General features: G+C 42.5%; 1 protein-coding gene across 1 annotated transcript in view; it reads left to right on the top strand.

Annotated features, from left to right (window-relative positions):
• The window catches only part of tenm1 (teneurin transmembrane protein 1), a 250841-nt gene that overhangs the window by 214397 nt on the left and 22991 nt on the right, over nucleotides 1–13453 (top strand). Inside the window, exons 23-27 of the mRNA XM_055034529.1 lie at nucleotides 1972–2126; nucleotides 6658–6741; nucleotides 7123–7317; nucleotides 11416–11503; nucleotides 13159–13355. Coding sequence (XP_054890504.1) covers nucleotides 1972–2126; nucleotides 6658–6741; nucleotides 7123–7317; nucleotides 11416–11503; nucleotides 13159–13355 — 719 coding nt within the window. The remainder of the gene's footprint in view (nucleotides 1–1971; nucleotides 2127–6657; nucleotides 6742–7122; nucleotides 7318–11415; nucleotides 11504–13158; nucleotides 13356–13453) is intronic.

The following is a 13453-nucleotide window of genomic DNA, read 5'->3' as shown; positions in this document are numbered from 1 at the left end:
GGCCATGTTGACGTGGGGACGGAAACTCAGCTCATTGCAGGACATCCAGAGCTGCAATAAAAATGCATTCCACACTTTTCAGATTTTTATGCGAACTGTGACAAAGCAAGATTTCCCCTGTTCCTCAATCATTTGAAATAATGCAAACTTTTTTCATAATGACGTCTATCATTGAACTGAAGGGATGTGAGTGGTTTTCTCAGGGTAACTTGTTTTTATTTTTTATTTATTTATTTATTTATTTTACTTTATGTGTCACTCAGTGCTAGAATTGGAACTGGATCATCAGGTACCACTTGCTTGAACAGAACTCACGCAAACCATGTAGTCCAAGCTAAAGATAGCCCTGATCAATATAAGCCTTTAAATCAGAATTAAAATTAGACTCTAAGGTCTAATTCTACTTTCTGGCTGTAAACATTTAACTCTGCTATAAAAGCGGAGTTAAATTCGGCTTAAAAAGACCGACTCACATTTGAGAAACTGCCACTGTTAGCAACAGCATCGTTATGGTCCTGTCCAGGAAGTTGATCGCTTTGCAAGGTCAGCGAATGAAAAGCTGTGACGGAAAACACCAAATCCATTTTTGACTAAATTAATTTTGCATTCTGGATTGTCGATTTTTCTTCTTACCCTTTTTCCTCCTGGCTATACCTTTAAAACTCCCCCTGTCGTATTGGTTGGAGGTAAATCTAGCTGATCTCACATCAGCTTTAAAATAGTTGACTTTTAAAACTATAAAACAACGCGTAACTTTTTTTTTTATCATTATTTTCGACTCTGCTTTCTGAATACGAATGCATTAATTGAACCACAATAAATGAGCTAAGTGTCTGCTGGATGTGTCACCAGACAAAAAAAATAAATAAATAAATTTGCCGACACTTTTGGCCAATCATCAAATTAATTCAGGAAGAAGGCAAAACAAATAAATAATTGCTCAATTAAGCAGCTAATGGATTTTCCGTACGAATCTGTTTTTAACCTTCCATCATGCCTCCCTGTGCCGTTTAATTGTTTTTGGTTTCAGGCCGCACTCTTATTTACATTGATTGATTTTCTTTTATAGGTTTTGTCGCCATAAAGCCCTTCGAGGCATGCTCCAGACAAAGAAATCTGACGCATAAATCTGACGCGGCCTAATGATGAGCCATAAACAAAATGTGTTTGTAAATGATTGAGCTGGAGGTTGGGAGGAAGGAATACTGAAATATGGCTTATTGTCACAGATGCTAAGTGAAAGCAATCCCGGCGAATTGGCTGCTCGCGGTGTGGAGGAGGTGAGGGTTGAGTCGCGGGATATTATTGCGGCGGCGTTTGAGTCGAAGGGCTATTCTCCGCATGGAGATGAGGCGGGAATGAAGGTCACTCCTCATCCATAACAGATGATTCATGGTCCACCCTGACCTTTAATACCTGGATTTACTTCTTTTCCTCTTTTCTTTGCTCTCCGCACATCACCGCCCCCCCCCCCCCCCCCTCCCCCTGCAAGGAGAGTTCAAGTGTAAGCTCGCCATGGCAACGCACACTTGCAAAGCCCGCGTGTCCTGCACGAGGGGAGTGCAAATAAAGGTAAACATGTGCACACATGCAGACGTGGCGTGCGTGTTTGAAGAGCCGGCGCCCGTTTATAAATGCACATTTGCACAGGCATCAAATGTCAAAAGTTCACTGCGGCACCCCGCTCACATCTAATGTGACAAATAACTTCTTCCTCCCGTTGCATTGTTCTAATCCCTTTAGTGGGCTCTGGAATGGAAATATAATTACATTTCCGTGGTGCAGTGCCTTTGATAAGACACCCGCTTGCCGAGCTGAATGACTAACCGAGTTGGAAGCCCTCTTCGCCCTCCTCAACTATCCTCCACTCCTCTTCGAGTCTCTTTCTCCCGTTTGTTTTGTTTCTCTTGTCTTTTTCTCTCTCCTCGTTTCTCCCCTCTCATTTCCTGACTTCCTCTCTCGCCCACCTAGGTATTGCCGTGGATAAGAGAGGAGTCGTCTACTTCGTGGATGGCACCACCATTCAGAAGATTAATGAGCGGGGTCTGCTCTCCACCGTGATTGGCTCGAACGGACTGATGTCGGCGCAGCCGCTGAGCTGCGATGCGCGCATGGATATCAGCCAGGTGAGCTAATAACGCGCCGCAGAATTTCAATGACTGGTAGAGAGAGAGAGAGAGAGAGAGAGAGACACGGCGCCTCGTTTGGCTCTGAAAGATTGTCTAAATAATTTGTGGAAGCATTTGTCTCTTGAATGCCATCCATGTCAGCTAATTAAAATCATTGTATCAAAATGGCAATGGATCACAAAGTTTGTTGTTCCGTGCGCATGGCGCTGATTGTGTCGTCATCCGCGCTCTGCTAAACTTTGAGGAACAAATACGTCTCGACCAGAAGACGGGACCGCTTGCGCCGGTTTCGATCAGCCATCCCTTCAGAACTCGCTGCTAACTAATACCAGGCCTATTAGAGCTTTGGATGAATAATAGATGAGCTGCTGGCTCTGTGGAGGGATATCTGCCCCCACATAGTGCCTGTGTATGTCTGTGTGAATATGCGTGTTGAAGCCAAGCGAATTCCCCAAAGTGCTATTCCATGTCTTAGCACCCGGGCTATGTTTCAGTTCCTATGTTGGTTCGTCACCGCTCTGTCCTCCATCTGAGTTGGCTCTCTTCTTCTCCCGACTTGCTGTGACCTCGGCCGGTACTGACGGGAACTCCCACAGCCCTGACGAGGCGAACGTCGCTGCAGAGATGGCAGCTGAGCAGCAGAGGGCCTGCACACCGTATGCAGTATTTGTTGGTGAAGACGCGTGTGAAAAAAAAACATTCTAATTGACGCTTGGATAAAAACTCACCTTTATTTTTATTTGATTTTTTTTACTGTATCGTAATCTCAGATGGAAACCTTTCGAAGCGTCCCGCATTTGATTTGGTCGGAGCAGAGAAGAAAAATCAAAGTTGTAGGATTTTTTTAACCTGTTGAAAATGCTTCGCGGAAGCCTCTTTTGTCAAAGTGTCTTCACACGCGAAAAGACCCGGAGTCCTGGCTGCTCTTCTGATCGCTCCACAGACCCCATCCGCTTGCAGGTTTCTGATCTATATTTAAGCAGCCTTAGTATTTCGAATGATTTATGATGCCTGGCAGTCCCAGCAAGACTCTTGGAGTCTTAGCAGTGATAGATTTGCTTAACCGCCATCACACTCAGCAGATAATTAAAGGATTAATATGCATATTCAGCCTTTAATTCATGCCAGCAGGGTCCCAGTTCACATGCCTACATTTGTTTTGTAGGATAGAATAGACATCGCTCTCTCTTTTTACCTCCCTTAATATTCTAAGAGTAGAGAAAAATGACCTCACATCAGGCTCACATTTTGTGAAAACAGGAAATAATAAATTCTGGTAACTATGTTAAAAAAGACGCTGATAAAAATTGTGCTCACATTAAAGCTCGTTTTTATAGCTGTTTAATTTCGAGGCTTTTTTATGCATCTTCACTGGAGGTTGGCAACAAATATGCGGTAAACGTAAAGTGATGAAGTTCTTCATGCTCTCTGCAGCTGGTGCATAGGGCAACATGGATCATAGTTTATGGTCCAGGATGAAGCCACAAAGCAGCTTTTTGTTGCTTTCAATAAAAAAACAAAACAAAAAAAAAACCCCAAACATTTGTAACCAGTAATTACAGCTCGCAAAAACACCAGCTGTCCATATTTATCAGCAATACGGCTGTCGTTTTCAGAAAAATGAGACGTTTATAAACTTATAACCTTTGAAACGGATCATTTCAAGTGTTTTCACCGACCACTGTGTCGGGTGCTGATCTGTCTCACTTTCTCCACAGATCGCAGGTGTTGCATTGAAACGGAGCAATAAAACGTGCATTCAAAAAATGTTATAATAACTGACAGGTGGATGTAAAATGTAATTTGGTTTATGAGCCGTTTTCTTAACTTTCTCTCGCGTTGCCTGTGTCGATGCCTGTTCCTTAGTGGCCATTTGCAAACGTTGTGTGTGTTGTTGAGCGTTTCTGTTGGACAGAATAATATCAGCTCATCTGCAAAGACCAGCTGCCATCATAGCCGGCATATATATTTAGTCAAGGCATTCCCACTTAGGCCTGTCACAATAAAAAGTAAATCAAATAATCGCATGATAAATCAAAAGAAGCTCAAGATCATTTTACTTGAAAATGGTATCAAAACAACAATATTGCCGTTTATCGCGATAAGTACTGGGACATTGTCTAGCAAAATTTATCGTGACCGGCTTCTCCCCACGATTCTAAAGGCTTATTAGAAAACGATTACTGATGCTTTTTAGTTTGCCTGCAGACTCCCAGCTTCCCAGCACTTACTCCGTACCGATCACCAAGAGTCATGCAGTATTTCTATAAATTTGGCACGTTGTGTTTCAAAAGGCGACGTTTGTACCATTTGCTCCCATTGTCAAAACAATAATGTTCACAATAATGAGTTCATACCAATAATCCTACAATAGATACTTCTAACAACCTTAAAAGAGGGAGCCAAAAAAAAAAACACTTAGATCATAAAAAATAACATTTTTAAATGTTATATTAGATGGATTTCAGTGTAATAGTGAGAATGTCAGGATTGTAACAACTCCTTGGTTCGTCTGTTACATGTCAATGCAACTTCATGTGTGAATAACTAACGTCTATAATATTGTGAACTTATGATGCAAGGTTTCAATATTTTAATTGCCAAGGCCAGACTGACTTCTGGAACCCAGCGACCTTTGGCTTTTGGACAGATGGACACATTTTGTCCTACTGTCTTCATGCCAGAAAAGGTTTTCAATTCCCTTTAAAATAGATCTAGGGGTCTGAATGTTCAAAAGATGAGAAACACGCGGTCTCCATCAAGGAGAAGCTCCATAAACTTTGAATCTGTCAATGAACTAGTTTTCTTTGAAGATGCCACTAATAATGTGGCGTGTATGGAAACTCACAAGGGACATTTTTCTGTCATCAAGTTCATTTTTTTCTTGATGTGGTGAAGTCAGAGGGACAGTTTCAGACTTTGTGCTGTATTGCCCAGTGACTGTGTGGCTAAAAAGACAAAATGCTAGTTTGAAGTTTATTCTCCTACAAAACATGTAATAATTAACACAAACATCTAAAACAAGATTGTTTAACAGACTAATTGCTTCATTTGTGAAACAAGAAATTCTTAAATATTGTTTCTGCTGCAAAAATGAACCGATTGCTTATTTCATTGTCACTTGTGTTCTCTTTTGATATTTTTGCTGTTCGTTCATAGCAATGACATCAAATTAATGCTTAGAAATAACTTCTCAAAATCAGAATATTAAACATTTTTACCATTCTGTTCTATGGAGATTTATACATGTAAGTCTATACATGTATAACCCTCCAAACCAAACGTGTTAGAGGTTTTTGCTAACATGTTGACTGGTCAGGCTTTTAATATTAATATTAATAAATTCTAATATTTCCAATTAGCCAAATTGATCTCATAAACCAGGAAAAAATGCAGAAAAATTACTCATTTAAATGGCCTCAAAGCGTTGGTCTTCTGTTTAATATTTTGGTTTATTCTTTTTTTATGGGAACAGTGTGGAGTCAAGAGTGGAGCAGATGAAAATTACGTATTTTGTAAGAATTGACAAAGCTTCCTTAATCCAAAACGCAACAAATTGATTTCTCAGTTTGCCGTTTGTGTGTTGTATTTTTCCTGGGCTTCAGTTTGCAGAGGAAAACAAACAAACACACAAACGTGTTAAAAAATTTAAGCAAAGTGGAGCCCTGGGTATCACCAACCCTGACAAACCTTTTTCGAGTTCACGCTTTGATTTATTTATTGTCCTGTGAAAGCCGAGCAACCCCAATGAATCTACTCTGATTAATTCAATTCTAAAACCGGATTAAAGTTCCGTCTGACTTTCACGACAGCGGGCCCGCCTCTGTGTGAAAGGGTCACGACGCTTCCTGGAGGAGGTCGCCCATCATCACAGCTACAGTTCATTACCGTGAGCAGGGAGGGATTTGATGCATGCCGTCTTTGGTTTGAGGGACGCGCAGAATCCCACTTGATGAATCTCTCCCCCTCCTCTTAAAATGGGATTTCGGAGCGAGCCTTCTTCCCACTCTCGTTTTGACAGGGCCTATAATTGGACATGTCAGTGGCAATTTAACATGATCCATTTATTTACCAATCCATCCTGAGAGTCATCAATCACCTGATGCCCCCCAACGCCGCCGCTCGCCGTTTTGTTTGTGCTGCCTGGAGACGGGCGGCGACGTGGGCGGCTGTGAGACGCCGTCGGCTTTGTCTGGCTTCGACCCCCCGCGGTTTCGGCGGACGCGGCGGTGCTATTTGAGCGGGAGGCGATCACGGTTATTGGTTGACATTTGGAACTCAGCCGAAGCGAGCCGGTGTGAGACTTGAATAAACACGGGGAAGGCTCCCTGCCCGACGCTGACCTTTGCATGAGCAGGGAGGGTCAGGAGGCCTAATGCTATGTTATTAAGGAGATATTATTTGCACTACCTGCAACTGACTCTTGTGGCAGTTGCCGTCAAAAGGTTTGTATTAGCTTTCCCTGCTTCTGACAACTGTCCTGACTTGATGGTTCCCCTGATGTGTGTGTGTTTGTCTGGCTTCACAGGTGCGCTTGGAGTGGCCTACAGACCTCGCCATTAACCCGCTGGACAACTCCCTCTACATCCTGGACAACAACATCGTCCTGCAGGTGGGGAAAACAAACACAATGGCATTTGTCTCATTCTGTCGACTTTATGAAGAGTCATGCTGCGAAGTATGGCAACCGATTTACAAATTCGTCAGCTGTCCCCCGAGATCCACTTTGGATGGAGTGAGTCTGCCGAGATAAATAAAAGCAAAGGGATGCCGTCACAGGTCGCCGCAGGGGCCGTTTATTAGAAAATGTCTTGAAACGTGTCGTGCAAAGTTAACGAACGCAGCTCTTTATCTTGTGAGAGTCAGCAGGCGGGGCTCCGGCTCGCTGAGGTGTGACGCGCCTGGTCGATAAATTTTCTTGTGGCATCAGCGGGCGATTGTGTTGCATCGGGGTAGGCTTCTGCGGACGATGAATGACGGCGTGTCGCTGCAGGTGTCGGAGAGCCTCCAGGTGCGGATCGTGGCGGGGCGTCCGATTCACTGCCAGGTCCCCGGCATCGACCATCACCTGGTGAGCCGAGCGGCGGTACGCGCCACCCTGGAGGCCGCCAAGGCCATCGCCCTGTCGCACCTGGGGACGCTGTTTATTGCCGAGACGGACGAGAGGCGGATCAACCGCATCCAACAGGTACCTGTCGATCCATCTGACTGTCCGTCTGTTTATCTGTATGAATGTCTTTTTAAACGTGTTTATGTTATTGTTTCAATCTAAATCATTTCTATTCATCTTTTTGTTTATCTAATTGTAAATCTGTTTCTATCTATCTGTGTCTGTATCTATTTATCTATCTGTATGTCTCTCTTTCTATCTCCACCTATCTGTCATTAAGTACAGATTTCTCTCTAAGTAGATAAATGTATCACGCTCTGTATAGTAAGGTAAAGATTTATAAAAATATACCTTAAAATGCATCGATCTTTTGCTGCCGTAGCGTAATCTCACACTGAAAAGACAAAAATTGATCTTTGGTTTGAGTACATTTATTAAGTTCGGGGAAAGTTCCCCAGTAACAAATAGGCGTTTTAAGCAAAATCCCTGGTGCCGCAATTATAGGCACACCTGCTGGGATTACATTTCATACGAAGCCCTTTTCTGTTCCAGAAGGACGGCTCTTCCTTCCATTAGATTTATATATGGGCACTGAGATGACAACGGAAAAAGGTAGATACTGTGTCTGGTGAATCATTTCTGCCTTGATTCGGCCACGTACTTTAGATCATTATCCCACTGAAAGACCCAGTCTCAGTTTACTGGTAGATTTTTACTTAAAATATCCAATCCACCAGAGTCCCGGATGTAATACTGTCTATATATAAGCTGTGAGAAGATAAAGAGTGGGCTTGAGGTGTTTATCCACATTTAATTATTTTTTTTTTCTTTTGCTTTGCACCAAACGCACTTCACTTCTACCGTATGTCCCTAAAAGCCCAATCTGTGAGTCGCCTGACAAAACCATGCAGCCCCAGTTAAAGTGGCACGTTTTCATCGGCGGCGGCGTGACGAAAAACGCTCTTTACCAGGCTTGTTTTGGAAATAACTCGACGGTATCCAGACAGCGTCTGCTGGTTATTACGGAGGCTTCATGTCCTCGAGATTAAACTTTTTGCTGCATCTCTCCAACAGAAAATTTTTGAGATTTTCAGGACATTTATTTTACGTTTACTCAATTTACCTGGTGGATTTATTTAAAGTTATGGGTTTTGCAATATTTTACTGAAATCATACATAAACGTGTTATGATGTATTCAGGTGAAAAATGATGCAGGACTAGGTTGTACCAATATGTACATTGATCTGTTACAGGTTCTTGATGTCAGAAGTGATTTATCTATTCATACTCTTGCCCGTATTATATAATGCTACACCATCACGAACTGCAACAGAAAACAAATACCCTTTGCAAAAAAAAAAAAAAAAACAATCTAGAAAAAGAAACAGCTCATATGGAGCTAATATTAGTGATCCATCAGGGCTTTTGACAGTAATTCAGCCTTTTGCTGACAGGCTGTTTGCATCGCAGATGCCTGTCAGCAAAGGCTGTGTTTAGAGTCTTTCATCCGAGTTTTTGCCTTTTTAGAACTGATTCACCTCGAACCAATAAAAAAAAAAAAAAACCCAAAGGGTGATTTTTGATTTAAAATAAAGGTTTTTTTTTTGTTGTTGTTGTTGCTGTTGTTGTCCATGAGCTAGCAGCAGGACGCTACAGCACTGTAGCATTTTGGCTTGAACACCTGAAAAACACTGCCTGCTGCACTCAATCAATAGTGCCTTTGTGGCCTGCAGCGCCATGCTGGGGTCCGTGCGGAGGCAGACAGGATCATAAAATGTCTCAGATACCTTTTTTTTTTTTTTTTTTTGGAGACCGACCGGCTAACTGAAAAGGTTCTTTTTTTTGTGTGTGTGTGTTTTTGTTTTTTGTCTGCGTCTGACACGTTTCCTCACTCCGACGTGAAAAATAATCCATCTGTAAACATTAAAACATCTAAGTGGGCGTTCAACTTAGCAACTGGCGCGAGTTGGAGATTAGTCGATGGTTTTAAACCACTCTAAGTGGTGAAATAGAATTAAGAGAGGGAGGGAGTTTTTTTTTTTGTGTTTTTAGTTTGCGCTACATGGGCTTGTGCAGCATTTTGTGACTAGTTTCTGGTGTTCGTTTAGCACACCCAAATAAATAAATAAATAAAAGAAATAGAGAGAGGAGTAAAAACATGCCTGGGTGATGTAAATGGTGGGTAATCCAAGATGCATTAAATTAAAAACAGATCACATTGTCATTTGTGAGACACGGTAAACACGCGCAGGTGCACACGACAATGCGTTTCGCACGAGATGAAGAATGACAGTCAAATTAAATGCAACATTTCATGGTAAATAGCTGGCAGCGGCTGCATCTTGCCCTGTTTAGCAGCAAGTTGCTGCCTTAAAGTCATAGTTTAAATGTTCAAACTGGAGATGCTCATGCGTATTCACCATCCGAGCAGAAGGCAGTCGAGAAGATCAACGCTTCTCTTATGTTTGTCAGTTAATTACAAAGCTGAAGGCATGCAGCCGGTTAGCTTAGCTCTAAAGATGTGGGGGAGGTGGAAGTGGGTTCAGTTTTTTAGCAGACATGTTGCTGTGTTTTATGGCCAAACATCGCCACTGTGGTCCAATCTGTCCAAGGGGCTTTGTTCCAAAACTCTTTTTTTCTTCTTCTTCTATCCCCTCGTTTGCTCAGATTCACTTTTTTTTTTTTTTTTTTTTTTTCAAAATCCAGCCTGGCATGCTCTCCTTCAAGAGAAGAGGATTTTCCTGGAAATCTGTTCAAACGTCCCACACTTGTTTAGCCTCTTCCTAAGTCTGTGTTTTGAGGCTTAGACTGAATGAGATGTTTTTGTCTGTTTTTTTTGTAGAGAGGTCTTTTTTTGTTGTTGTTTTTTTTTTTTTTGTTGTTGTCGTTCTTATATGTGACACAGTTTCACCTCAGCGGGATTTTGCTCAAACTTCAGCCTTGACGGGCAAGTTCATTAATACATTTCCCACTTGTGGGTAATCTTTCTCACAGCAGAATGATCATTTCACATTGTTTGGCATGCATAACCTCGCCTGATTAATAGGCAGCAATAATTGCTCCTCTAAAGTTATTCCTGATGTCTTTCCACTTGGAAATAAGAAAACAGGCAAACAGCTAAAAGTACAGGAGTTTTAAGGATTGTGGGTTTTTTATGTTTATTTTTTTTTAGGGTTTTTTTACCCAATACTTGTGCGTTAATGCAGCTGTACCTAAATAATCCTGAGGTATTAAACGACATCAGTCTAATGTGACCTAACTTCTGTTTTCGTTTTGGTTATATTTGTCACCGTGTTTACGACTAATTTTATTTTTTAAAAATCTCGCTCGAACCTGAGCGGCGACGTCTCAACGTCGTCAATTTTGTCATGTCAATCTTGTCTCTTTCGGAACAAGACCTCGGAGGAGATTTCCTCGAGCTGTAACAGTTTACACAGCAAGAATCTAAATTAAACTTGTCAATTGCTCCAATTATCTTCTCACAGGCGTGTTACACCTACAGCTCTTTCATCCAGGACAATGGGGGTAATTTGAACAATTTAAGGTTGCATTTGTCAATCAAGTAATGAGCTGAGCGCTGCATTCGTTTCGTGATGCTCTGATTTTAAGTTTAAAAAAAAAATAATAATAAACTTAATCAACCCCGCTTATCATTTTTTTTAAGTTATTACAATAAACATGTATATATTTTACTGAGATTACATGCAGAAGACAAACATAACGTAGTGACTTAGCATAAAGTATAAGGAAACTTTTATGTTTTAAAGATTTTTTTTTTTCACAAATAAGCTTTATTAGATTTATGATACAAATACATTCCACACAGGCGGACTCCATGAACCAGCTTGATAACTTCTAAAGTTGGACTTGGTTTTATTTAAGGTGTTTAGTTATGCTTTACTTTGTATTACAAAAGCCCACAAAATACATTGGTGGGAAAAAAAAAAGTAGGAACAATTAGGAGTTTTTGCAAGGCGTTGTATGATTCTGTTAAGCAAAAGAAGGATTATTTTATCATCAGTGTTACTTACGTCATTCTATGTATCACTGTACTCCTTTCTGTGTTGTTAGAAACGGCAAACGTTGTCCGTTGTGACAATTTCCGCACCGGAGTGACCTTTTGCAAACATTTTTGTGGTCGTGTGTGACGCGTTGGTCCTTTGTCGAACCCGCAGGTGTCGACCAACGGGGAGATATCGATCATCTCTGGAGCCCCGACAGACTGTGACTGTAAGATAGACCCCAACTGTGACTGCTTCTCTGGTGGGTCATCGCGCAGACGCACACAAACACACACAGACAGACACGAGCGCAGGATTAGGTAATGTAAGGGTATTAGATTAGGTTTAATAGGATTACAGCCTTAAAAGAGGGGCAGGGGGGGAAAACAGCATTTAAAAATCAATTCTGATCATATCTTCCCTGGTCTGGAGGATATTTAAGTTAAAAAAAAAACTAGCAAAACAACTGGACCATTTTAAAGGCTAACATGTTTTGAAATTGTTAGTATGTCTTGATATCAAGTGAGTAAATCTTTCAGCCTTTGGGTCCCAGCTGTCTAATAAATTTATTAACAGTGCTTGAGAATGTGTCTTCTTCTTCTTCTGCTTCTTCTTCTACTTCTTCTTGTCCGTCTCCTGCAACGTTATCCCCACTCAGCCTGCCTAAATTATTAAAGTCAGCTGGAATCCAAATGTCTGGGAGGGGCTGCTTTGACTTTCTCCCTCGGAAAAATACCGAAAATACATAGCAATGAGCTTTATGTAAATGGCGACGACGTATACAGGAGCGCGAGAGAGAGAGAAGCAGCCATAATGTCACAACACAGAATGTCCTTTGACTATGAGAGAGTACCTGGATGCAGAAAAACGAAATGTGATTTTTTTTTTTTTTTTTTTTTTTGTATTCACCAGAAATTCTCCTCTCTGCAAAAAAAAAAAAAAAAAACTGCAGCTAAATTTCAGGAGGAACTCGCGTCGAGAGAAAACCTTTCAAATCCATTCAAATTACAGCTGGTGGAATAAAAAGCTCTCTTTTTAGGCGATGAATGTTTTAACCGGTTGGTATGTCGTCGAAGGGCACCTAAAAAAAAATCGGGATAGAAAGGGAAAGAGGAAAGGGCCCAACAAATAAGCAGATGTTCCTTTGACGGTTAGGCCGTGCTTTCATTGTAAGTGTCAGAGGATGAGATTTTATCATTTAATTCCGCTCATAAAAATCTGTCTCTTTTTCTACCCGGATCGGAGGGAAGTGTCTCTGCCACGCCACAAGCCAATGGGCTGTAACCATCCCCGTTTCTTGGATTGTACTTTGCATATTTTCAATCATGTCTTGCTGTTAACAGATGATTACTCTCTTCAGAAGCTTTCCGTTTTCCATCCCCTCCACCGTAAACATCCTGCACCTTTGAACGCGCGCCCGTCCACAGGCGCCAGATACAAAAGGAGCGCAAACGTTCGCGTTCTCTCTCTCTGAAACACACGCACGCGCGCTTGTGCACACGAACGATGCGCATGCAGCCGAGAGATAAACCGCCGCCCCGTCGTCTTTACGGAGCCATCAGAGGCCTCTGTCCCCTCCGCTGACAGCATCTGAAGACCCTCACCCAGCCTATTATATCCCATTGCGCTACCAAAAGAGTCCTGAACGCACCCGGCCGCCGGATACCGCCGTCTGATAACTCCCAGGCCGCTATCAAGGTGGTCATCGTTCCCGCTGCTCCGGGAATCGACTGTATCCCAACAAGCCTGACTTCTGAGCCAATGTGATAAGAGCCGCCATGAGGTCTTCATGTTACGAGACAGCTGTGTGTGCGGCTTGGGGGCTTGTGTCTTTCAGGGAAACATTATTATTGCTCCGTTTGTTTAGAGGTGAAGACGCTTTTACGTTCAACCCAGTGTTGCTGTCGTTCTCATCAGGCGACGGAGGCTACGCCCGTGACGCCCGTCTCAAAGCCCCCTCCTCCCTGGCCGTGGCGCCCAACGGCACCCTGTATATCGCCGACCTGGGCAACATCCGGATCCGGGCCGTCAACCCCAACCAGCCTCAGCCTGGCCCGGCTGGGCTGGTGGAGATCAGCTCCCCGCAGGACCAGGAGCTCTACCTCTTTAGCCAGGTACGCCGTGGCGCTCCAGCGCCGGTCTGTAAACAAAGCTCCGCCGTGCTGACGGTCGGTGGAAAAGGTCAAAATATGAATATGCTATGGTTGGGTTC

The sequence above is a fragment of the Poeciliopsis prolifica genome, unplaced genomic scaffold (genome assembly GCF_027474105.1).
Source record: "Poeciliopsis prolifica strain line A6 unplaced genomic scaffold, Auburn_PproV2 SCAFFOLD009, whole genome shotgun sequence".
In the NCBI taxonomy this organism is placed as follows: Eukaryota; Metazoa; Chordata; class Actinopteri; order Cyprinodontiformes; family Poeciliidae; genus Poeciliopsis; species Poeciliopsis prolifica.
This window is presented reverse-complemented; position numbering and strand designations above follow the sequence as displayed.